Source organism: Cavia porcellus, unplaced genomic scaffold, assembly GCF_034190915.1.
Source record: "Cavia porcellus strain 051 isolate PalLab524CR breed Dunkin Hartley unplaced genomic scaffold, mCavPor4.1 scaffold_20, whole genome shotgun sequence".
NCBI classification, from domain to species: Eukaryota; Metazoa; Chordata; class Mammalia; order Rodentia; family Caviidae; genus Cavia; species Cavia porcellus.
In genome coordinates this window covers 55013096-55040137 of record NW_026947503.1, presented here as the reverse complement: position 1 = coordinate 55040137, position 27042 = coordinate 55013096, and the positions used below count along the sequence as shown (strand labels likewise).

Sequence of the window (27042 nt, the reverse complement as noted above, 5' to 3'; positions counted from 1 at the left end):
GAAAAATATTTTCCCACCATTGTGGCATTTTCATAGCTTGTTCCATGACTCACCTGGTCATACCCATAAGGCCTCTGCTGGGGGGCCTGGGGTGGTCCAGGCTGTGTTGGTCTATATCCTCCATACTGCTGACCTTGTCCCTGTGGATAATTAGGATACTGAGGACCTGGACCACCCTGTGAAGGACCTGCAAAATAGTTAACACAAATAAAAGTCCAGGTAAAAATACAAGTCCCTCAAATATGAGAAAACGTTTAAAACTAGATGTCATTATATTTTTATACCTAAATTAAAAAGAACAGCTCAGCACCCTGATTCTCTCAAATGCTCAGTGAGATAGATTTCAATGTTTGGTGAAATAAATTTTCAGTGTTACACTATGAGTAACAATATTATAATGCTACTTCAATGTAATTATTGTACTATGTCCTTGTAATTCTAGATGTGTACATGAAAACAAATAAGAAAGATTAAAGGAACTATAAAGCAAGTTAACTCCAGGAAGGCAATAAAATTTACACACACACACACACACACACACACACACACACACATATACACAGCAAGAGGCAAAAAGAAAAAAGCAAGATACAGATTTAAAGAAAAATAACAAAATAATCTCTAAACAAAGTTTGGGAATAAATCATAACTGTAGGAATCTAGATTTACGTATGTAATCATCAAAAACATCATATGGTTATATACTCAGCATCAAAAAAATTATCACAGTTTAAATTAAAGACTTAAAAGTCACAACTGTATGTGAAAAACCTGATTCAAAAGGAACATTATGAGAACCAATCATGTTTAATAATCTGCCCATAAAAATGATTTCAAGCTCCAAAGGCAGCAAGGATTTGGCTTGCTAGACGGCAACGACTGTTATACAAGGTCTACTATTGCCTACTGTAAAGAACACTTTATAAAGCATAAGATGAAAGCTTTCTACCACATATATTCAAAACCTGCCATAAAAAGAATGACTTTAAAGAAAAGTGTCAAAGAGAACAATAAATTTTCAATCTTAAAAATCACCTATCATGTAATTATTATGTATCAATTACTACAAATTTTTTACTAGAGTAAAGTTGAAAACTAAAACAAAATGGGAATTTCTTCTATACTATACTGGAGGCTTAACAAAATAGCATTTAAGTACATAAACCAAAAAATAATTTAAAATTTGTTATTTCCTTTCCCCCTCAAAATTATGTTTAAGTCAATGTACTCACCTGATTTAATCACATATTTGTATTTACATGCAAATACAACAAAATCAGAATATTTTACTTATTCAAAATACACAAAGTAAATAGTCATGAAAGAGAACTAAATTAAGAAATCCACAGAATGTTTCTAATATCACAGGTAGAATCAAGAAACATTTTAAATAAACACTCATAATAAAGGTTAATACTGAGAATTTTCAAAAATGATTCTTAAAAAACAAATGTTAACTGTCTACTGCCGTATTTCAAAACACCACTCATCACCCTTTGTGGCGGACAGAAGTGCAACAAGCATTACCATAGCCCTGCTGCTGCCCGGGATAGCCCTGCTGTCCTGGGTATTGCTGCTGCTGGGGAGGATAGCCTTGCTGAGGCGGCGGTCCTTGGTAAGCATCTTGCTGTTGGCCATACTGTGCATTTCCTAGTGATAATTGGAGAAGAGGAATAGAACACTGAGGAGTTTACTTCATTAACTTTTTGCCCTCCAAGATGCATAGCCAACAACACAAGAACAAAATAAAATGCCATACTGATTTTTTAAAAATTAACAAAACAAAGAAAAACTCAAACCAAACAGAAGGATTTCGGCCAAACAAACTGCAGTTAAAGCCAATTTTGCAAGGTTGAACTGCAGCATTTTCAGCGTCTCTGCCATACGAGCATTACATTTACTGGAACATCACAGTCATAAGATCATGACTATGCTAAATAAAATAAAAAAGACAAAATTAAAGACAGCTACAAGAGCACACACTAGCTACACAAGATCAGCAAGCTGTTTCCTAAAGGCACTATATTTATATGTAAAATTTTACATATGTAAACACACATGAGGGAAAAAAATTGGATTGATGGGATTTATGTAAATAGAAAATTTCCACTGAGGAAAAAATTATTTATAAATGTTTTAGTCTTTTTATTGTTGTTAGAATGGCAAGTCATGGTTATACGTTTTAAATATTTGGAAGGTAAGGAAATTATTTTGTTTTGGGCTCCCTGTAACTTTCAAGACAGCCAGCGACTAGTATTCTACAAGAGCTTTGCATGGGCAGAAGTTGTCTTATGCAAGAATTTTCATTCCTGTAGAAGGGGATATATGTGTATGTGTGTGAAGGTATATAGATACCTCCTTCGTAGTAATGTTGTGAGGAATCCTCATAAGGCCTATCGTAGCCTTGTTCAGGATACGACGGTTGCTGATAACCGTAATCATTATGACCTACATCAATTCGACAAGAGACAGGAAGAAACGTTAATGGCCACTGAGTGAAAACCCTAAAAATATTTAAACTTTCAGATAAAATTGAAAAAAAGAAAAAGAAATGGAAATACATAAAAAATAATTTCAATTGCATTAGCCAAATATTTACCAATGTGATTGCTTTCATCTTGCAATAACGTGCAAATTTATTTAAAAGCAAAAAGCAGTAGTTTTAGAAACATTACACTTATCCTCCTAACTCTGATAATCCTCATAGAGGGAAAAAAACTTTTATCTTCCATTTAAAAAAATTGAAAGCATTTAGGCCTTTCACATGTAAATAACTTGAATTAAATTAAAATGAACAAAGAAAGCAATTATCATATTTTGTCAAACACCTGTTCTGTTGGTTTCCAATTCCACAGCATATGCTAAAAACAACGCATAATATAAAAGAAATTCATAACTTTTTTCCCCTGAAAGAAACCAAAACACATTTTTCATACTCTAACATGTGCTTGTGTACAGTACATGTACTAAAAGTATTTTAGATGCAAATATTTACTTATTCATGCTGTCATTTTAGAGTGCTCTAAAGTATAATAAATACATCTATACAAAATTAATACTGTATTGAGTCAGCATATATCTTTAAGACAAAAAAAATTTCACCTGCAAGGTAACTGGACTTTACTCATATCCTGAGTTTCACTAAAAAAATGTAGAAAATAAATTTTCAGATTATAAAACCTGAACTAAATTTTACAAGAACGTTTAATTAAGGATGAAGAAGTAAATTTTTAAATAAATATCACACTTAGCACCCTAGTAGGAATGCTCCCAAACCACATCTTAGCATCTACACCAAGAGTTGACAAACTATGGCCTACAGTCTGAATATGGCCAGTGGCCTGTTTCAGTAAACAGAGTTTTATTGGATACATTCCTGCTTGTTTAGTTAACTATCATCAACAGCTGCTTGCATGCTACAGTTAAAAGACTTCCACAGTTGAGAAAAAGACCATATGGCCTGCAAACACTTTACAGAAAAAGTTTGCCAACTCTTCATCTATGTGTTTACTGGCATAAATATCTAGATATAATAAAAAAAATAGCCAATGCTGTTCAAGAAAATAACTGTTGCTATGATTGGAACATGCTATGTACATATTAAGAAGCTATTTATACACATGGATGCAAAAATGGTAGCATTTAAGCAACAATAAATATTAAGGAATAACAAATTGTAACCTTAACCTGAGATTTATCAAATTGCTATATTGTGAAAAGGTTATATGTATAACAAGCCAAATTTCATATTTTAGTAAATATTTAAGAGTAGGAAAAACGTCATTTTCAATTCAAATACATAAAATACATTTTAAAAATTAAATAATTATACCCATCATTTATTTTCAGATTTCCTAATACATATAATTTAACAAAATATTGATACTCTTACAAAGTATCTTTACGTCTTTGAAGTACCTATACTCTAGTGTAAACTTTTATAAGCTTTTATAAAAGTTTTAAAAAACAATACCATGTCTATACATGAACCAGAAAATGAGAAATTAAAAAAATACAATGTTTTACCCAGAATTATCCAAATATGTCATCATTATCACCAATAAATAGTTACTGTATGCAAAACTTGAGTGGCATTTGTTCTGCCATAATCAGACCCTTTGCAGCAAAAATGCTACATCTCTAAGCACTGATACAACCTTATGCTTTACACACTGACAAAGGAAGACAGGTAAAATGACTTTTTCAGGTACATTATTATAAATTATACGTATGTTCTCACTGATTTACATTAGTTTCTAGTCAATGGTTCCCAATGCTTTAGCTTTAAGTTTTAGTTCTCTACATCATTTACATTAAATACACCAACAGAGCTTATTATATGTCAATCTTTTGGTAAATCCTTTCATAATGAAACAAACCATTTCGTATAATATAACCACTTATTAATTTATCAGTTTTATGTGTCTGCATTATTTTTTCTCCAATATTGTAAGATTTTCCATAAGAAAAACTGGAAGAACAGCACAGTGAAAACCTAATAGTAGTAGGCTCATACTACTTAGATTTTCTTATAGTGCAGTACTTCTTTACTCATCAATTTTTCACAATCCATCTTCCCACTTTAAAAGCACACTAAAATAAGTAACTACAAATCTAGTTTGTAAATGTCTTGCTTATTCTATTAAATCTATATACAGCTATATTATGCATATAATTTAGCTCTCCAAATTTTTTCTGAAATTTTTTCTGCAAACACTAATGTATATAAATCACAGTACTTTGAGAAATATGCAACATTAGCCAAAATGATGAAACTGGGAAAAATATCCCAGAATTATATTCTCTACGTATCAGTAGGTGAACCTTACAATATATCAACTATATCAAAAAAGTTATTTCTAAAAAAAGAGTAAGTCAGTAATACCTGCTTTGGTTCAAATGAACAGTCCCAAATATAAAAGGATACTCTTTCATGTAAGAAAGAATTCCAATGACAGAATGTGACTCGTGATGGTACTAATGGAATAGCTAACAAAATATATCTTGAATTAGATTAAAAACTAATGCTATTATTGGTATTTTAGATTACTGAAATGTTTCTAAAATCTGAACGAAAAAACTAATAGTCTCTTCCTCTTCATTGGAATGCTCCAAGTAGCTTTCTGTATTATTGGGCAGAGAAAGAAAACGGGAAGGTTAAGGTTAGGAGAGATTACCATCAGGGTAATATTGCTGGTTCATGCCTTCCGGAGGACCTTGTCCACCATGACTGTATTGGTCCCCATAATAGTCTTCCTGGCCTGAGTACTGCTGTGGTGGGCCTGAAAAACCACAACCAGTCAGGATGTAAATGATTTGTTCTCTATATCACCAGGGTTTTCTTTCTTATCTGGAGGTATGAGAGATTATTTCTCAGTTGTAGACTCCCCTCTAATATTCTGGCATAGCTGATACTTTTAATTATTCATATGCAATAGAGACACATATATACTGAAGTTCTACACATCACATTTACTAAAACTAATGTTTAAGTCCAGACATATAACATCAAACAATACACAAAAAGGCAAATATAACTTAAAAGGAGGTTGGGATCAAGGATTTAGCTCAGCAGCAGAAGCACCTGCCTGGCAAGTGCAAGGTTGTGAGTTCAACCCCTGGTATAAAAAAAAAAAAAAAGGAGGTACAACTTAATAGAAAAGTTTCTTTTTATTTTCACATTAGAGCACTTTGAAATAATTTTTTTTAATAATAACTTTATACCTGGCCATATATTTAGTAAAAAAAGTGTTTTCTGCTATAAGTTGGTGACTTTTTATATAAAATTTTATAATATAACCTTTGCCCAGAAAATGATAGATAAAAGAAACCCATATACTAGAAAACTTCCTATCCATTTCATGACCTTTTGTACCTACTCTAACCACTTCCTTTTGGTAGGAAAAAACATATATCAAGAAAGAAAAGGCTTGACTTTGCCTCCAGACAAAAAGCTCATTAAAATTTAAAACCTTTCAATTACTGTTATTTATATTAAGCAGGAAATTTCCCAAATGGAGCTTACCCTGCTGCGGTGGTCTGTAGGGAGGAATCTGTCTCTGACCCATCATATGATTGCCTTGGTTAACTTGACCCATCATTCCCATCGGGGGCTGCTGTCCTTGGTAGTGCTGCCCGCCGCCCTGTGGCATATTGTACTGCTGAGAAGGTGGCTGCTGATGCATCATTGGACCTAAAACAGATAAAACATGCACATCAGTTTGTGACATATATTTTTAACATCAAGAAAATTTTTAAAATCTACATAATGCACAAAATATATAATTAAACACATTGACTTCAAATAAAAACAAGTCTGATTTAAAGTTCAAATGTCTAAAATAATCCACAAACATGGGAAAACAACTATGACAGCTGATTTGAAATCCACTGGAAGAGTATTTTAGTCCATTTCTAAAGCCCAAAATGGAAGTTGGATCTGCTGTTGAGGCCTACAGTCCCAGCTGTTATGGCTTGGGTCTAATCTCCCCTCAAAGCCTCATGCAGTATAGAGTGGAGGATATTCCAGAAGTGGCTAGTGGCTAGCATGTGTGAAATGGGATTGATCATGGTGCTGGGATTAAGGGCACCAGGACCAAGGGTGTGGGTGCTATCTTCCCTAACAGCAGGTAGCCTGGATTAGCCATAAGGGACAGAACAAGGCCTGTTGCTGGAACCTGGCTTGTTTGTGCTCTGTCCACCATGAACTGTTTCTCCTCTGCAATGCCCATCTACCAAGCCGCCCTGCCTTGAAGCCAGCCACTTACTGACTGAAACTTCTAAAAGCTGCAAGCTAAATAAACCTTTCTGCCTTTAACTTTAGGTGTTGGCTATTTTGTCTCAGCAACAAGAAAACTAATTAAGACATCAGCCCTCTGGGAGGCTGAAGATGGAGGATTCCAATCCCAATCCCAAGCCTGGGCAATTTAGCAATTTAGGGAGACCCTGCTTCAAAATCTTTAGAAATTTAAAAAGAATTGGGGATGTCACTCAATGAAAAGGCCATAGGTTCAATCCCCAGTACCACACATGTGTGCATACACATCCATACATACAGAAAAAAAAGACATATTAATACTCTACATCTATTTTCCATTTTACATATTTGACTAACACAATCTTTCTAGGAAAAAAAGCAATCTTGCTGCTGCCTCCGGAAAGACATTATAAATAAACTTTACAAAAATGACACAACAAATCAGTAGGGAAACCAAATTTCTGAATTTTCATTTCATATTTTTCAAGAGCCACTTAATAACAATAGGCACAGAAACTACGCAAACATTTACAAGTAGCATATGAGTACAATTTCATAAACTTTAATTTTAAGACAAAAATTTAAAAGGGTCTTTTTTCCCTTTCCAGATTTGGTATGAGCTTGATAAACTAAAAAGTTGTGTTGAAATGAAAAAGTCATAATTCTAATAAGTCATCAAAACACACACACAGGTGTACATGTGCATACATGTACAGGCAGGCACACACACACACACACACACACACACACACACACACTCATTCCAAAAACACCTAGGTAGAAAAGTGCAAGAAGTTATAGGTTCAGAAATTAGAACTATGCAAATTTCCAGAGTGAATGATAGCAGAGTAGCCAGCTACCGCTATGAAATCACCCTACAGTAAAAACCACATAAAATAATCCACAATGGCTCCTAGGTCTCATGTTGCCATCTACCAATAAAAAATTCCTTACAAGTTTATTGGGCCAAGCTATGGTACAGAGAGCTTATCATTCTGCCATTGTAACCATTTCTGTCTCAGAAGTAAACCTGAATCATCTCCCGGCACACTGCTTACATAGCTACATAATCCTACCTTTACCGACCTGGGGACAATTTAAGAAGAAACTGCAAAGATTTGAGAACTTGGAAAACTTTTACAAGCAAAAATTTCCCAGGTAAGCCAAAAGCTCACTGTTTATTTTAATAAACAACTAAAAATAAACAAGCAAGTCCACCTCTACTGACCTACAACAACAGTGCAAGCAGAAAGATTTCACTCTTCCTTTCCCGTGTGAATCATTTTATCTAAAGGAATACGTTGTCAAAGCCAACTTATTCCTCCTACTCACTTTCTTCTGTTCATCTACTTCTTTTCAAATTCTCCTTTTCCTTCTAATTTTCAATGGTTACTCTGAGACCCTTCTTTAACGAGGACATGCATTAACAGCAGGGACAAGGGCTCTCCAAGGGGACAGGATGAGAATCTAACATGGAGAGCAGTTCACCAAAACACTGTTTGAGTGAGCTGCTTTCACATTTACTTTCTGTAACACCTTGACAATCACTGAAGAAATGGATCCCAATTTCCAAGTGTTCTGTCAAGGAACCCAAAGGCCAAAGTCATACAGCCATTAGATATCAGCTGGGAATAAGACAAGGCTCATTTGATGTCAAAGTACATGCTTGTGTCTCACTATTTTCACTGACTCTACTCAAGTTCATAGTGCAGAAGCACAAGTGAGAAAAGGAAAAAATGGAGAGAAAGTCTTATAAATAAAGAGAAGAGGGGTTGAAGGGAAGAGAAAGGAAGGGAACAGGAAAAAAAAGAAGAATCAAGATATATCATGTAGATAGCCAGGGATATAGCTCATTCTCAGCAGCACAGTGTCTGCCTGGCAAGCTTGAGGTCCTGAGTTACATTCCTAGGACCAAACATAATAAATAAATGAATGAATGAATAAATTTAAAAAAGATATATCTTATACAAGTACAAATTCCTATGATGAATGTGATCACTATATATATCTAAACGATACCAATAAACTTAATAATATAATTTTTAAATCTCATAATGATATATAATTCAATGTGGAAAATTTTTGTGCATTGATGAGCTTTTAAAACACAGATAAAGTTCTAAAACACTAAGGAGTTTGAGGTTACACTTTGCATGCTTTGTATACAACAAAGAAATGAACATTGACATTCCTAATTTGATAGGCAACCTGACTGAGCATTTATCTAAGTGAAGGTTTTGTCATCTCTAACAATGTATAAAAACCTCTAGCCTTAACTGCAGTAACAGTAAAACTAACACATACTCTATATTCTGGAACCAAAAAAGAAAGCAAAACCACAACAGCCAGGAGGAAAGGTCCAAAAAGATATATAATAACAAAATTTTAAGCTTTGCTCTAAAAGGAAAAAATAATTCCAGCTTAAGCCCTAGACAGAAAAGACCATGTCACTTGTGCTTTATCTTCTGGGACGGTCAGCAGTTCCACTCCCAAAGAGCTCAATTACCACCCTTCTTTTATTCTCTGTCACTTCCTTCCCTCTGAGGACCCCAATATCATTCAGGATCAAGCCTAAGACCACAGAGAGAATGGAACAGGCAGGCATTACTAAAACAAGGTACTTTCCATTGTTTCCTGGAAGCTTTATTCATTACAGATAAAAATTACGGCTTTATGATTTTGATTCTGATTGTTTAGAAAGCATGTATTTTTCTTAGGATAAAGAAGTGTGCTACACTGGCAATGTATGAGTATTACCTCCTGAGACATACTAATGGAAATAACAAATTTGAATCTCAAAAGGCGGGCCCAAAATAAGTTCCAAAAATTTGTACTACAGTAAAATAAGATTATAAAATGAGTATATTATAAATAATAATTTTTTGCAGACAATAGTATCATATACTACACATGCTTAAGGGATATTACTCAGTTTTTATATAAACCATGTTATAATACATACACAAAGATTCCACTAATATCTTACTTACAATATATTTTTTCTAGGACATAAAACAATACTATAGCATTTCTTCTCATGTTAAGTTCTATAGTCTACTACTAGATATTCTATATAATCAATGTCCTAAACCTTAAACACATGTAAGACATTTACAAATTACTGGGCTGTACTTTTTACTACTGGAAGTTTTTTTAACTTAAATTAGTAGCTAAACAGAAACATTTAAGGATCAAACTGAACTACTTATATATCAGACATAGGAAGGCCAGGAGACGTGATGAGAGAAAAAATGTGAGGAGGATTGTCACCATTTCTATAACTTAAAATTAAGCAGGCAGAGTTTGTACAGACGTTAAGTTTTAATTGATCTGTCAAGAATTTTGAATGATGTAGTTCTTAAGTGTTCCATAGTCACACACATATGTACATATTCACATCTTCAAAGCAAATTAATAAACTACAACTCTGTCAGTAGTGTAACATCTAAGAATTATTTTAAAGATACGGGTTTAAATGGTAGCTAATACTTACTGATCATTTATCAGTAAGCTAACAACTTTATATGTATTATTTGTCTTCCCCAAAACCTCATGAAACAGGCAGTATTATCAACTTCATTTTATAGATAAGAAAGGTTAATCCTACAAATATTAAGACTGTTACTCAAAGTTACACAGCTACTAAATGGCGAGAACTCTAAATCCCACACTCTTAACCTCTATGTACACTTCCTTTCCAAAGTCAAAGCATATTATCAAATGTCATTATTTCTCAAGAAAGCAGTTTTAAACAACTTACTTCCAGTATAACATAAAAATCCTAGTAAGATACATGAAGTCTTAAACCTACACGTGTCTATGTTGTAATAAATATTAGATCTTACTTCCCACACTTCACTTCTTACTCTGTAACTGTTCAATCTCAAATCATTTATAGAGCTCATTTGAAGGTCATACTAATAATCTATTTGCAAGAGAAAAATACCTATACTCCAGCAAATTTACTATTTAAACCTACTCTCTATTTAAAGTCATTTAAAACGAAAAAGATTGTTTACACAATTAAATTGTACATCTGTCCACATCATGAATCTTAAGGAGACCAATGAAGATGTTTGAATGTAACGACAAAGATAAAAGAACAAGTACCAGGTATATAAGAAAATGCACGATTATCTCAGAAGATTGGTAAATTCACTGCCACTAAATAAGCACAGACTTAGCTGAGTACCAAAGTAACCAATGAAAATAAAATGATATTAGCTACTGAAAACAGCAGCTCATGAAGAGATACAAACCTTTCAGTAACATGAAATTTTTAGAGAGTTCTCATACAGTATTAAAAAGCATTAAAACAACAGTACCATGCGTTTTGTTATTGTAATTTGTTTCTTTAATGATGCAGACCATTTTTATATGCAGATATTCATAGTGGCCATTTCTTAAACTTGTAATCCTCAACCACGGGTAACTTTGTCCCCTTGCAAGTATTTAGTAACTTCTGGAAACAGTTTTGACTGCAACTGGAGTGGGGCTACTACTGCCACCTAGTGGGTAGATGACAGAAATACTGCTACACATTCCACAACGCACAAGACAGGCCCTCACAACAAACTAACCACATCAAAATGTCAATAGTTAAGAAATCTAGGATTTCTCAAGCGAAAAACTTTAATTAATATGTATCTTTACAAACAAGTCTGAGAACTACATTAGTTATTCAGCTTAACGATGACTGAGAACTGGAAAGGAGATACAGCCTAATAAATCCAGCAAAATAAAAGGCTAGCCTATTCTCCACAGTTAGCCTTTCTTAAGTGATTTCTCCTAGTTTCATCTATACCATACAATAACGGTAACAAGCAAATCACAGCTGTATGCTGTTGACTGAAACACTTCAAAAGCTCTAGATTTAGGGGGCACCAGGGACAATCTGTCATGAAAGACCCAACTTACCCACACAGAGGTCATGATGGGCTATATTAGACATCCAGCTTTGTGTTACTCAGCATGAAAGCTGGGAAGTTATGAACCATTTGGCACAGAAAAGAGTATCCTGCCCAGAAAATGGAAGGAATGGACTATAAAGAAGCATGCCTTGGGCTATTTATTAAAATGTAATTTGTAAAACATACCATATGATCCATCAGTTGCATCCCTGGTTGTTTATCCCAGAGAAATGAGAATTTATGTTCAAATAAAAAACATTAATATCTACATGGGTTGTTCACAGTACCTTTATTTGTAAAAGCCAAAAACTACAAATAACCAAAATGTTTCTCAAGTGAATAGCTAAACAAATTATAGACTATTCACATATGGAATTGTACTCAGGAATAAAAAAAGGAATAATTATTGATATATACAACAACTTGGTTATAACTAAAGGATATTAATTATGCTGAGTGAAAAAAATCAAACTCAAAAAGTCAAACACTATACAATTCCATTTATATAATGGTCTCAAAAATACACACAATTCAGTGGAAAAGAGTAATAATGGTTGCCAGAGATTACAGTTGGGGCAGCGTACACAGGACCTCTCTACTATGCTCTTGTAACTTTCTGTGAACCTGTCATTGTTTCAAAATAATGAACTTAAATTTTATTTGGCTGCTATTTAACTGAAACTCATCTGGATTTTGTCTGCCAAGCCCAAAAAACTTTGCTATACATGACAATCAGTCATTTACCTGACAGCAACTGACAAAGCCTTCCTTGTTCCACTCCTGCCATGACAGCTGATGGAGGACACCACCACAGAGAGGACCTGGTTTTCTAATCTGTTATGGCAGGTGCCCTTCTACATAACTAATCAGTCAACAAACAGGACAAAGTGGTTGTCATGGTTTATGTCTGTGGCCCCCAGGCCTCACGCATTTGCATTATGTTTTTGTGATTGGTTCATTGTCTAGCGCTTGGATTGATGGTGTCAGTGCTACACCCACCTAGGGGTGGAGCCAGCATACAATGTAATGGCAGGAAAAAGTGTGTCTCTCTAGCAGGTTTCCACCTTGCTGTTTGCAGTCACCTTGAACTTCTGCCCAGCCATGTCCGCCTGCCTTGGAGCCAACTGTGTATGGACTGAAACCTCCAAAAACTGTAAGAAATAAACTCTTCCTTTCCCAACTTGGGCTTCAGGTATTTTGTCTCAGCAATGAGTAAAAAAAAATAACTAAGAACAAAAGAATAGAGCTCTTGACTTCTCAGAACTGAAAGATCCAGAGAAAACAAACAAATATTTATAAATAACAATGTAATTACAAATAAACAGCTGCTAAAAGTACCTATGTATAGCCTAATAACTCAAAAATATAAGGTTTTTACTGTTTTGTATATTTTGCAGATTTTTCACATTAAATATTGGTTTTTACTAACTAATGCATTGGGAAAAATACTACATCTTCAAAACACTCATCCAATGATTAAAATGCAAACAAAACATCTTGTCTAAACTATATTGTAATGGCTATGACATACCTAAAACTCTCCGTACGAATTTCAAAAACTTAACCATTTTAACAATGAAAAGAAACAGGGCACACAATTCTCATTCATTCAAACACTTCAGAAATCAAGATACAAAGTAATTCTTTCACTTGTAAACTGCCCATATTGTATCTGCAATTCAGCATATCATGTTTCTTGTATTTGTATTTATATTTATATTCAAAGGCTACTCTTGGAAACTATCCACTACAATTTCAAAGACAGGAGGCCAGTATTGGGGAGTGTGTGTGCGTGTGTGTATGTGTGTGTGTGTGTGTGTGTGTGTGTGTGTGTGTGTGTGTGTACATATATATATATAAAATGAATAAAATTTACTAAAGGAGCTTCCTTTAGCACCTGAGCTGGTTAGGGCCTGGGACCACTGTTATGGTCTGAATTTTACAATGTCCACCGAATTCTCCCATATTGAAGGGTAGGTCCCCAAAACAAGTGTTCAGAGTGGAGCCCTGGGAGGTGGCTGGGATTGTAAAGGCTCTGCCAAGGGATCTCACCAAGGGATTCATCTGTTTATGGATTGATACTGCACTGGGCTGCTGAGAGGAGGTGGCAGAAACCTGAGGCAGGAGGACCTGGTTAGAGGCCATCGGCCATTTGGGGTACGCACTGGACTGATCTCCTCCATCCCTGCCCTGACCAGATGAGCAGCTTTGCATTACAGCATGCTCCCCCTCCATGAGCTTTGGCCTTGCCTCAGGTCTAAATCACAGGGCCAAGCAATCATGAATTGAAACCTCTGAAACTGTAAAGAGAAATAAATCTTTGCTTCTTTTACGCTAGTTTTCCCAGTGTTTTACCTTAGCAAGGGAAAGCCACAAGGTCGCAGGACAGAGTCATGAGTAGAAGCTGAGGTCAACTGCATGGACAATCACATCTACACAGCAGAGGCCCAATAAAAATGCTGAATGCCAAGGCTCAGTGCACCCCACCAGACAGCAACGTTCATGTGCTTCTACGCACAGGCATGTTACAGAGTAAAGCATCCAGGCTGCCACAAAGCAGCCATAAACACCACCTCGGGTACCCTTCTTGATTCTGCTTTGTATACGCCTTCTCTTGGCTGAATCTTTTCTCAGCAATAATTTGTGTCAACTGTATCTGGACCTTAATTTAGCAAATGTTAAATCCAAGTTCTGACACAATTTAGAAATCAATACTTTTTTCATGAAAGTTAGTATTGTCACTTTCAGAATTCTACCAGTAGAACAAACTACTTTTAAGCTCCCAAAAGTTACATACAGCTGAAAAAATCTATAAGGAACTCTTCAAAAAATAAACAGATAAACCACAGAATACAGAATGTACCAATTCAAAGAAAGCATGCAAATGGAAAATAAGTAAGTTCTTAGCAGAAGAAGTAAAAATTAAAGTGATTATATTTAGCAAAGATTAAGAAGCTTAAGAACCAAAGAGTGTACAAAGTTAAAGAAGGGCTTTCATACTCCACAGGGATGTGACCTCACACGTGGTCACACACGGTCTACTGAAAATGATTTCTCCTACAAGATGTTAAGATCTTATATCTTATCCTAAAAAATCTACTTGTAGATCTTACAAAAACCATCCACATATACTCAAAAATACAGGTATAAAGACATACCTGCAAACATGTATGTACCACGAATGCTGCAGAGCTATGCACAATGACAGCAGAGAAGCACAGGCAGTATACTACTAAAATACATTTTCACAATTAAATGCTAAACTGTCCTATTATTCTAGTATTAAACTTCCAGACTAGGTTAGCCAGAGAATGCAATGACAGAAAAATAGTATTTAAATATCATTTTGTAATACTACTCAAATAACACTGCAACCAGAAATAAATTAGATACTTGGGCTAAAATAAGACAAAAGTTGATAAACCAATCTAAACTTTGGCTCATTTAAAAAGAAAAGTGTTGATTAGTCTAGCCAACTGATTTTACGTAAGCTGTGGAAACAGTTACTCATTACACCTACCATTCCACTTCACCTTACTTCAGGCAAAGGTCTGAGCTCCAAGATGCAGAACTAACACTCACAGAACTTACGATCTGCATTCTTTATGCAGACACAACTTGTGAAACTCTTTATATTTGACTATGTAATTAGCAAAATCCTGTTAAACAAAGAAAGCTATAATTACTAATGCCTGGGAATAAATTAAATACCCTGATTTCATTGAATATAATGTTGGCCATTAGGTCTTTCTGTTCTCATTTGACATTTCATACTCTAATGAATATATTTGTTGTTTTATTAAATATCTTTAAGGCACTACCTCCACCCAGGTTATTTATGACATTGGCTCCAACTGCTGTTCATGAAACAGATGTCTTGTGTTTAGCCTTAAGAATGTTTCTCAACACTAGGGATATGCAGGCCACAAACAAAAGAACACTTTCTTCCCTTTTTAAAGAGGGTTTAAGTCTAAGAATTTGTTCTCTCTATGTACGTTTATGTAGCAATACTATACTTACCCCTAGGTTCAAAGCGACAATCAATGAAATCTGGTTAACAGTGAAAATAACATGGAAAAGTGTATGTTGGACTATTATTATTTATTTAAGCAACATTTTGCCAAAGGTTTTTAAGAAATAACATCATTAAAAATTTTCCAAATCTTACACATGCAAATAAAAAGTTCTCTACAAGAGCAAAGGCAAAATATTCTAACTAGCAGGGCATGGTGGCACAAGTCTGTAATTCCAGCACTTTGGAGGCTGAGGCAGAAGGATTACTTTGAGTTCAAGGCCAGCCTGAACTACATAGAGAGGCACTTTCTCAAAAAAAAAAAAAAAAAAAAAAAAAACCCTAAGCAATCAACAAATGTAACAAAACATTTGTTATAAAATATAACAAAACATTTTGCTAGCTTAGTTGAATTTACATATTACATGCAGGTTCATGCTTTTAAAAGTTTAAAAAACATAACTGCTGATACTCTTTTTGATAACTATGAATCCTGGAATATATAATTGGTAAATGTAATGCAATCATTTGTTGATGATTTTCAAAGATGCTCTTACCATGCTGCCCAGGCTGTCTCCAAACTCCTGAGCTCACGATCCTCCTGCCTTGGTGGCCCCAACAGCTGGGACTACAGGCATGTGCCACCCCCTAGCTCTGTGCAGCTACTTCAACGACACACTTTTTGTTAGGTTAGAACTTGTACTGATTTTTCAAAATTTTTCAGTACATATTAATGAAGTCCAAAGAAATTCCATAATTTCATTACTAGAAATATTGTCCCTGTATCACTAATATTTTGGTTTATTACATAAGTATTACTAGTACAAATCAAAAGATAATTTCTCTTTATTTTTAATCAAAATGATAAATATGTAAACACATAAAATAATTTCAATCACACTCCCAAATTATAATGAAAATGTTTTTAGAGTTTACTTTTTCCCACTAATTTCACTTGCTTCAAAGCTGAGATACAAGTGGTGGAAAGAGAGGCAGAAAAAAAGTAGGAGGCCACCTTTTGTCTCTCAGACAGAAGCTTTGTTTCTCTCAATAAATATTTTCTGCTCTTAAAAAAAGTAGCTTTGTTTTTCTCAATAAATATTTTCTGCTCTTAAAAATGAAGTAGGAATTCAATTGCATTCTTACAGCAATTTGCAAAGGAAGGTGAGGTTAAAAGAAATACTACTGCAGGGCTAGGATTTAGCTCAGTGGTGTAAGCACCTGCTTGGCAAGCATGAAGTCATGAATTCAATCCCCAGTACAAAGACAGACAGAAAGACAGAAAGAAAGACAGACTACTGCAAAACCATTAGATGAATGCATATAGCCTCTGTCTTACAATGTTTATTAGGAAACTACTTCCCCTGGTGGGGTTGGGCGGGGGGCAGCACAGGGACCAAGCACTCACCAGAGCAAGGCACTAGACTAGGATTCCAGGGAGAAAGGAAAGGAGGAAAGAACGAAAAGAAAACATGAACTATTACCACATAACCAATTAAAATTTCCCAAAATCGCTCATTACTAATATATCAACACTTTGATTATCCATCGAAGTAATGTGCTAAAAATTGCCACTTAATTGATCCTTTTAAAAACAGAATTCTTTGGATTATTCTTGGATTCCTGCACTCTACCAATGAGTTATGTGCCTTTAGTCTACATGTTTAATCTAAAAAATTTCAGAAATATTTCTTTTCCATGATTCTAAAAACTACTAAGAAATACATTTAACATTTTTTCTAATATTTCTTAAGAAGATAAGTTTGTTGAAATATTTTTATTTTAACTCAATAGTAATTCAATAAATGCAAGAAAATTTTAAAAGGCAAAAAAGTTTCCTTTTGTAGGATTCTGATGCCTTTCAAGCTTTCTCATTTAAGATCTAGTCTTCTCTAATTCATTTCACATACTTAGGTCTAAACAAAAAAAATTAATTTACTGTAAAATGTGGTTTATTTTTGTAAAAATTAGCTATGAAAATGCTTTATAATAAAATAAATGATAAAACTTCATTTAAAACCTTTTATCCTACTAAATAATTTTTTCATCAAACCGGTTCCACATAACTAAAATATTTTTCTAAGCAATTTGTATCAGCTGACTGATGTGGCACATGACTGTAATCCCAGCACTTGGGAGACTGGACAGGAAGATCTCAAGTTTAAGGCCAGCCTGAACTACACGGTAAAATCTTGTTTCAAAATGGTAAAGGAGAAAAAAAGTTCATGATTAAAGTAAATTAAATTCATGAGAAAAGACACTGCCACAACATACTATAGCTTTCTTTTTTGTTTTTGGAATTATAATTTTCTATGGATTCTTTTGATTCAGCGATGTTAAAATTTAAACAAAAAGTTTTATTTGTCCTGAAGAGATTTCACAGCAACAAAATTTCTTCAATCATTTTCATTCTGAAGTGTCCTCAATTTTTTCTAAATCACATCTCTATAGGAATTTTTTGTATATCTACTTCTACAAAACTCAAGAGAAGCACAAAGTAGTTAAATACTACAGTAAAAGGAAAATTCCACATTCATAAAACAGGAGCTTTTAAAAAGAAATAGCTGGTTCCTACATTAAACAATTCCTGCGTGCATCTCGATCCTTTCCCCTGAACAGCAGCCTCGCCCGCCCTGGCCCGAGCTGCCTCTGGGTTACTCTTCCCTGCCTGGCTCACAGCTCTGCCCTCCTCAGGCTGCACTCCTCCCCACTCGCACTGCCCTTCCCTGCTTAGCTCTGGGTTTCTAAGAAGTCATCACTACAGAGCGGCTGTGAGAAGCAGCATCCAGCCTCTTACTCTCTCAGAAACATGTCTGCTCCCTTCTGACCTGGCACTAACTGCATCTTGCTGTTGTTCTCAACCTTTAAGTGACCTAACAAGTAAAGAAAATAGACATTAAATAACTTCGGGATAACAAAAAAAGAAAGAGAAAGAAAATGGAGCAACACCAGATTTTGTGAAGCTACACTGACAATTCAGTCTGTGCCTCCCTGTTTCTAGTGTACCTCAACAAAATTATAGAAGATATCTGTATTGACAATTAAAATTGCAATGCATTATTTCATCACAATTTTTAGCAGAACACAACCTCCTTTATCTGAGTATATTTTAGTGAGCTGTTTTTAATAATCAAAATCTAGAAAGTTTCATTACAAAAATATTTAATTCTATCTAATCTTAACCTCACCACATTTTGTAAGTGAAAAAGCATTAAGCTGGCAATAAGCCAAATGTCTTAACAGGCAATTAGTAGAACAGAGCGCCACTTACTGGTTTTTGGTTATTATTCACAGGATACTTAAAAGAGAAACATGGTAATAATTTTACTTCCTGAGATTGGTAATAAACTGTAATGGTATGAGTACATCTCCACTGAACACTGTAGCTGATAATCATCTTAAGAGTTACCTTTTAGTATTGAAATAGAGAATCAAAAACACATGTAAATCAAGAGAAAGTCAGATAAATTAATATATGGTTTGTAAGTAAAACAAACTTTCAAGCAAATGATTTTTAAGGAGCTATCCCTAAAAAGATAACTATGTTTTTCTCAGTTTTCTAGCTCCAAACAAATTGATAATTCACTGACTAGCTTGAACAAACAATTCAAAAATACTGACTCCAAAATAAATTATCCAAAAGACAAAAATCAAAAATTTAACAGTTAAAACAAGCAATTTAATTTCTAAAAGTAAACAAAATAATTTAAACTACATTCAAACTCAATGATCCCTTTATATGCACGTAACTGTCCCTCAATCCATGCTTTTACTTTTATAAATAAGCTAACAACTTGACAGAATCATTCTACTTTCAAAGGCCGAAACAGATCACTCTAGTCACCAAGGACACAGGGCTTAGTTACCTTGGTTTGGCTGCATGTTCATATTAGGTCGAGGGCCATAGTTTCCCATGGGCTGCCCCTGACTCATTGTCATTTGATTCTGTACTGGCACACTCTGTGAGGATGGCACGGAATGGTTGTAACCACCCATGGATCCATGGCTACTTGAAGGCATATTCATGGAACTGTTTGTCATATTGAGTTGATTGGGTCCAGGTCCTTGCATAGGCATATGGTTAGGTCCTTTGAAGAAAAATGATCGGAAGAAAATATAAAAGTTAAAAAGATGACTCATACAAAAATCCCTATAAGGCATTTTTTGCATCTTACAATAATAACACTAATTTGAGTATTAAATAAATAGCAAATAAATGATTTACACAAATGACAGCAAATACTTTGAGGTGAATGTTATTTCCTATTTAGAGATTAACAAGTTAGTATTTTTAAAAGCCTGTTCAAACTGTTTAAAAACTGTTCAAATAAATTAAAGTACATTCATTTAAAAAAAAATCAATGTGATAGTCACCAAAAAGAATGAGGTAGCTCTTTATGTACTGAGTGGATTGATGGTTTCGAAGAGGTGAACTCTTTGAGAGGGAAAGAAAGCTATAAAAAAATTTAGTATGTGCTAAATACTAATACTTGTGTTTCATAAAAAGAATAATAAGAAAACAGAAAGTACACATCCTTTCCTTAAGAAAGCATCTCTTCCAGGATTACCAATGCCTCTCTGGAACTATCTATCCTCTGATACCTTTTGATTTATGTTCCATAGATGTATATTAGGTGGTTTTTTAAAATCAATTTAACTTTCTTTATAAAGGAACTGTGACTAAAAGGTTACCTGGCCAAAAAAAAGGAGCTAGGGATTTAGCTCAGTGGCATAAGCACCTGCCTTGTAAGCAGGCGGTCGTGAGTTCGATCCCCAGTACCGATAAAAAAAAAAAAAAAAGGTTATCTGGCTACGATCAATTAGTACAAGTAGTTCTATAATTCAATTGCAAATACATCAAAACTAAAACAGGAAATTAGAACTACACGCAAATTTTTATTTGTAAAGATACTGGCTAGATGCTTTAAAGAAAATATAAATTACTGGCATTTCAATTTCCTACGGCTAACTATAACTCTATTGGTTAGGAGTCTGTTAATTATTGTTTTAGAAGATCACTATTTTGGACAACGTAGGCCCAATGGTTGTTTTAATTCTGTCTTATAAAAAGAATATACTTATTCCAAGTGACCTTACACAAAAGCCAAAAATGTCAGGTCAATGTGCTTTTCAAATGTTTTCTTGGTCTTAAGACTCCAATGTCATATGAGAGTTAAGTCAAAATCCTAACTAAAATTACTACCATATAAAGTCACAAAACTCTTATCCAACCTGCACAACTTGGCAAGAAGCTTTCTCCTGCAATCTAAAGAGCTGTTATGCTTTACTGTGAGTGGGCCATGGATGCTGTGAGCCCAAGCCCGAAGTGTGCGACAGCCACTGCCACATCACCTAGCCCTCAGGATCAGTCACACATCAGTCTTCTAAGTTGGGCCACCTGGACTCTTCAGCTACGTTCCCCTTTGTTTCTTTGACTATGTCACCCTTGGACACCCATGCTACCAACAGCACAGTAAATTGGAAAAGACACTATTCTAAGGATGCTAATTACTAATTTTTATTTATTTATTTTTGGTACCGAGGACTGAACTCACAACGTCATGCTTGCCAAGGAGGCGCTTATGCTAATTTAATTTTTAATTAACCTTTATTACTAATTGTATAATTTTTTTGCCAATAGAAAAATTTTTGTCTTTAGAAAGTAAAAATATTCTCACACTAAAGAGAATACTCCACCAAAAATAATGGCTGTGAGTTGTTGCCATTGCTACAAAAACAAAATAATTTAAAGATATGTTTCAGCAAAGAATAACCAGATAAGCATCCAAAGCTTTGAAAGATTAGCATTTTACAGACTTTGAAGTTAAAACAGTTAAGGAGAAAAGGGAAGGCCTTAATATGTAACAAAGCTTATATTATTTTCAGTTTAACTTTGCCTCAAAATCAATTTCCATATCTATATTACACTATTAAGACATTTCATAAAATCTAATTCACTTTTAATAATATCAATGAGAAAATACTAAATACAATAACACTTTAATGACTGTTTTATTTCTTCTCCCCATGTGTTTTTTTCCAATGGTACTGTTTCTGAAATTTTTAAGTAAATAAAAACTTAGGCAAATGTTGACGCATTTTTTTAAACAATTTTAATTCTCAAGCCGTGGCACAACGCCTCTTTTCCCCCAAAAGCTTCTAAAGCCAACTGGATTGCACAGTTTCAGACAGACTAAATTTAGCCAGTTCTGTTCATCAGAGGAATGCTGTGTGTCAGCTCCATCAAAGCCCAAGGGCAGCCTGATAAACACTGAATACAGGTCACGTAGCTCTGTAGCTAACAAACTCTAAGAGAGCTTGTACTCAGGGGCATTCAAAGCAGTTTTGTCATCAACAATCTAGTATCCCTTGAGCCCCCATGTCGTTTCAGTTGCTAAGCAACTCTGGTGTTAATGTCTTGGGGAGAAAAACTTACCAGGCATCTGGCCGTTCATCTGGTTCTGCATGTGTGGTGCAGGAGGACCCCCGCCTACCATTCCATCTGAAGGCATGTTGTGAGTGCGCGGAGGTGGGGGGGGCCCGCTCTGATTCATCACTCCAGGACCCATAGGCATATTCTGTGTGGGTGGCTGAAGGAAGACAGTTTAGCAAAACAAGACAAACAGTTGGACTAATATATTAAAGATGCATCTGGAATAACAGTTGCCTATATTATTAAATTGAATGGGATCAAAACAAATGATTTCAATTTCTTTTCATGCATTCTAAGCAGACTTAATATAATTTAATATCCTCCAAAAACTTTACAAAATAGTATAAAGCATCCAAATACCTTAAACAAAAGTAAACCACAATTACAGTGTATTTTAATTTATGAACCTTCAATAGTGAAATGAAAATTTTAACATTCTTTACAAACAGAATTCTCATTTATTTGTAAACCATTTCTAATGTGTCTTTGTTATTATTTAAATTATGTTTAAAAATTTAAGTCTTCTGCCATTGTGAACATTTGGATACATTTACTAATGATGGCTTTTACATGAAATGGTACATTGACAAAAAACAATACAAGGAACAAAGTCCTAAAAGATGATATATTTTTTATTGTCTGGTGGGTGCTTGGGGGAGAGGTAGCAATGGAGGAATGTTTTATAACACAAAGACAACAGTTCAGTTCAACATTTTTGTGCCAACTACTGCTATAGATTGGAAACATTACTGATGGCCTCCAAGGGTACAGAGACAGCTGCCTCAAAAGGATGCCGTTGGCAAATTTCCTAATGAAATTTTGAAGAAAACCACTGACTAACCTTGAGAGTTCACAAAAGGGCGAAAGGAAAATCATAGATGCACGATGGTCTGTAACACCTAGATCTCTTCTTGGGGATATTTTGGTGAGGAAACCAAAAGCTTAGTTTTTTCCCCAAGCACCTATTTTTTATTTTTTAATTTTTTGGTATAGGAGGATAAGAAGGTTATCATTTTTTTCCAAGTCTACTTTTGCCTCCTTTCTCTGCTTCTCAGTGATCTGAATATAATGTTCTATTCAGTAACTTCCTTCTACATTATCTGGCCATTGCTTATTATGCACCTTTCTAGATTTTGTGAGCACAGCTGTCTATGGCACACTCCTTTAGCCAGAACACCTAAGCATTCAAAATTCCAATCTAACCCCAGCTACAGAAATAACCAAGCACAATTCTAACAGTCAAACTCAGAAATTCTAATTTCTTCACTAGTAAATCTAGGTAACTGCTGTTTTTATTTTCTCATGAACTCTCACCTTACATTTTTATCTAACTAGTATCTTTTGGTTTTTCCTCCATATTGGGAAGTGAACTCAGGACACATGCTTGCCAAGCAGGCACTGTGTCACTGAGCTATATCCCCGGCCCTAATTTGTATCTTTAAACAATTACGCTTGTTCAGTTTTCACAAAGAAGTTCCTAATATTAACTCTTACTTTTAACTACCCTTATGTATCATCAAGCCTGCTTTACTCTTTGTAATTCAATCCATAAAACATCATTAGTCACTATTACCATCATGATCAAGAAACTTGTACCAACCTAATGCTCCTGCTAAGACAAGACATAAAATCCTAAACCAAGCATGGTAGCACACACCTGTAATCTCAGCACTCAGGAGGGTAAGGCAGAAAGAAAGATCACTGTGAGTTCAAGGCCAGCCTGCATTACATAATAAATTTGAGACTGGCCTGGAATACATAGTAAGACCCTGTCTCAAAGAAGCAAAAAAATTAATTAATTAAAATTAAATTTTAAAAAGGGGAGGAGGGCTGGTATGTAGTTCAGTGCAAAAACTCCAGGTTCAATTTCCAGTACTCCCACACCCTAAAAATTTGTTGAGCCAAGTGTGATGACACACACCTGTAATCCCAGCACCCTAAAGGCTGAGGCAGGAGGATTGCTGCCAGCCTCAGGAGGGCATAGGTTACATAGTGAGTTCAAGGTCAGCCTTAACTACAGAACAAGATGCTTTTTCAAAAAAAGTCATGACATTTTGACAAATGTATAAAACTGGAAGGCCCTGCAGAGTAAGCCAGGTGAAAAGGAGTAAGCGGGACTATCGCTTTTCCTTAAGCTTTCTGTGGGCAAAGTAAAAGAGCCCATGTCGAAAACAGCAGTCCTTTTAAACTGAAAAGTCTCAAAGTTTTTGACCAAAAGAAAGCAGAAAACTACAGAAAAAAGAACCAAGAGGAATATATAGCAACAGCAGAAATTCAAGAAAATTGCCAGAAAATAACAGAAAATCAAAGAGTCAAGCAGAGACTCCAGTTGCCACCCAGACTAGGGAGACAAAGACTGGATGAAGCCCTGCGTCAGGAGCCTTCACAAACAACCCAAGTTCTCTCCTGTGACTGAGGAAGAATCTCTCCTTAGACTTAGACTAAGTTCTAAACTGAAACAGATCAGCCCTAGCAAACTAGCAAGTCTCATAATCAACCTTTGGTAGGCTCAAGGCGATCTAGATACCACTCCACATATTAAAGGAAAGCACTCTGGAAGAAAACAACGCATAAACTTGAGTTTCAGAAGTGTTCATCTATGTCTGACATTCTATTAAAAATTATACAGCACTCTATGAGATAAAAATGGTCAACACCCAATGTGACAGTTATAATAATGGCATAAAAGTGAAAACTACAGAAAATGTGGCAGAGACACAGAAACAGGAATTTTCATATATGCTGGAAAGAATGCAAAAAGGTGGTCAGGTCATCACAGACAAAACTTTGGCAGATCCTCAAAAAATTACAGTTACCATACAATGCAGCCATCCTACTACATTTGTACACAGGGAATTCAAAACACACCTGCGCAGAATCTGTACGCCCACATTCACAACAGGAGAAAGATGGGGGAGAAAATCCAAAGCCTACCAACAGATGAACAAAATGGAATATATGACTATAGCTGCTAAAGGACAATTCAGTCACAGAAGTGAAGTAAAATACAAATGAATACATGCCACAAGATAGATGCACTTGAGAATATGTCACATGAAAGAAGCTGCACACGAAAGAGGCTACACATTTTATGATTCTATTTATGTGAAATGCACAAAATAGGTAAATCCAGAGACAAACAGATTAGAGGATGGACAGAAGGGAGAACTGGGATCACCTGACATAAGATATAAGGTTTCTTTTCGGAGTGATGGGAATGTTCTGAAATTAGATAATAGTAATGGCCACACAACTTTGAATATACTTCTTTAAAATAAACCTTGAATTACAGACATAAAATAGTTAAAATGGCAAGTGTTTTATAAATTTCATATTAACCTAAACTTTAAAAAAAGATGAGCTATCAAAAGAAATAGAATAATTATAAAAACACAAGTCATTCAGATTTTGGAATCACTAGAGATTTTTACTAGATTTGATTTTTTCAGGTGAGAAGAAGTAGAAACAGAGAATGTCAACAAAGTTCTAGAAGTCTCATATTTGAGTCAAATGTAAACTCTAGAAAGGGAAATACAATCACTGACATTAAGAAATCAAGTTGCAAACAGTAAATCAGAGGACTGGAGAAGAAATCTTTTGGAAAAAAAACGAAACAAAAGATAAAGGAGAGCACTCTCTTTGGGAGAAAACATGCCTGTAATCCCAGCACTCAGAAGGTTGAAGCAGGAAGATCACTGCAAATTGAGACCAGCCGGGCTACAAAGTGAGTTTAAGGATCTGAACTGCATAGTGATACCCTGCCTCAAAAAGACAAAAAAAAAAGATAAAGGAGAGAAAATATAAGAGTGTTTACAACGTGGAAAAAAAGATTTAACATACATTTAACTGGAATTACAACACAGAAGCTACTGAATAAAACAGTAATAATATTTGGTGATTAATGGTTAATTTTCTAAAGCTTACCAAAGATATGAGTCTCTAGCATATGAATTATGAAGCTCTACAAAACTGAGCAGGATAAAAAGAAAATCTGGTCCTACTTACCTAAAAGTACTAAAAACCAAAGTCAAAGAGAAAATCTTAAAAGCAGTCAGGGAAAATAAGACATATTACCTTAAGACAGAAAGGAGGCTAACAATTAATTTTTATTTTCCTTTTTAAAAAAAAAAAAACAGTGTTAGTTTTCTTATTGGCTATTTTATTATTATTACTTTTATTTTTTAGTATTTTTGAGACTGGGTCTTAATGAATAATCCAGGCTGGCCTTAAACTTACTTTGTAGCCCAAGCTGGCCTCCAACTCACAGTGATCTTCCTGCCTCAGCCTCATAAACAACTAATTTTTCATCAAAAATAATGGAACAAGATAATAAAATGCCATCTCTAAGGTATTAAGACCAAAAAAACCTAAAGCAATCAACCTAGTATTCCACACTAAAAGAAAACATCCTCTCCTAACATAAAATAAATATATTTTCAGATGAAAAAGCTAAGAGATTTACTTATAGGAATTCATCAAGAAAGTGACTCTACTTAGAAAACAAAACTGGAAGAATTCATAAAGAGAAATGAAAGGTAGGTATGTAAGTATACATGCTAATATTGGCATTTAACAGTGACTTCTACACAGGGCTAAAACATATAAAACTATAAAATACAGAAGAAGACTACTATGAAAAACAAAGCTGGGTGTGATGGTGCATGCCTGCAATCCCACAACTCTGGAGGCAGGCGGACTGATGTGGGCTCTAGGCCAGCCTGAACAGCACAGTGAGCTCAAGGCCACCTGAACTGCACTACAAAGCAACTATCTCTAAAAAAAAAAAAGACTAATGACAATAGTTGAGGTGAATTTAAACTATTTATGCTTTCAGGACAACTTCCAGTTTTTAAATGCACGTTAAAGAAATGAAGAAAACCTGAAAAATTAGGGACATTATGTTTCAAACTCCATTAGCTAGGAAGAGACA

At 34.8% G+C, this 27042-nt stretch overlaps 1 protein-coding gene across 2 annotated transcripts in view; it reads right to left on the bottom strand.

Moving 5' to 3' along the window:
* The window catches only part of Ss18 (SS18 subunit of BAF chromatin remodeling complex), a 69927-nt gene that overhangs the window by 16843 nt on the left and 26042 nt on the right, over positions 1–27042 (bottom strand). The window contains exons 4-10 of one of the 2 annotated variants that reach the window (XM_003474023.5): positions 22116–22269; positions 19546–19767; positions 6026–6193; positions 5178–5282; positions 2356–2448; positions 1528–1650; positions 54–187 (exon numbers count right to left, since the gene is read on the bottom strand). In XM_003474023.5, the coding sequence (XP_003474071.2) occupies positions 54–187; positions 1528–1650; positions 2356–2448; positions 5178–5282; positions 6026–6193; positions 19546–19767; positions 22116–22269 (999 nt within the window). The remainder of the gene's footprint in view (positions 1–53; positions 188–1527; positions 1651–2355; positions 2449–5177; positions 5283–6025; positions 6194–19545; positions 19768–22115; positions 22270–27042) is intronic. The other variant, XM_005005560.4, reaches the window with a different exon arrangement.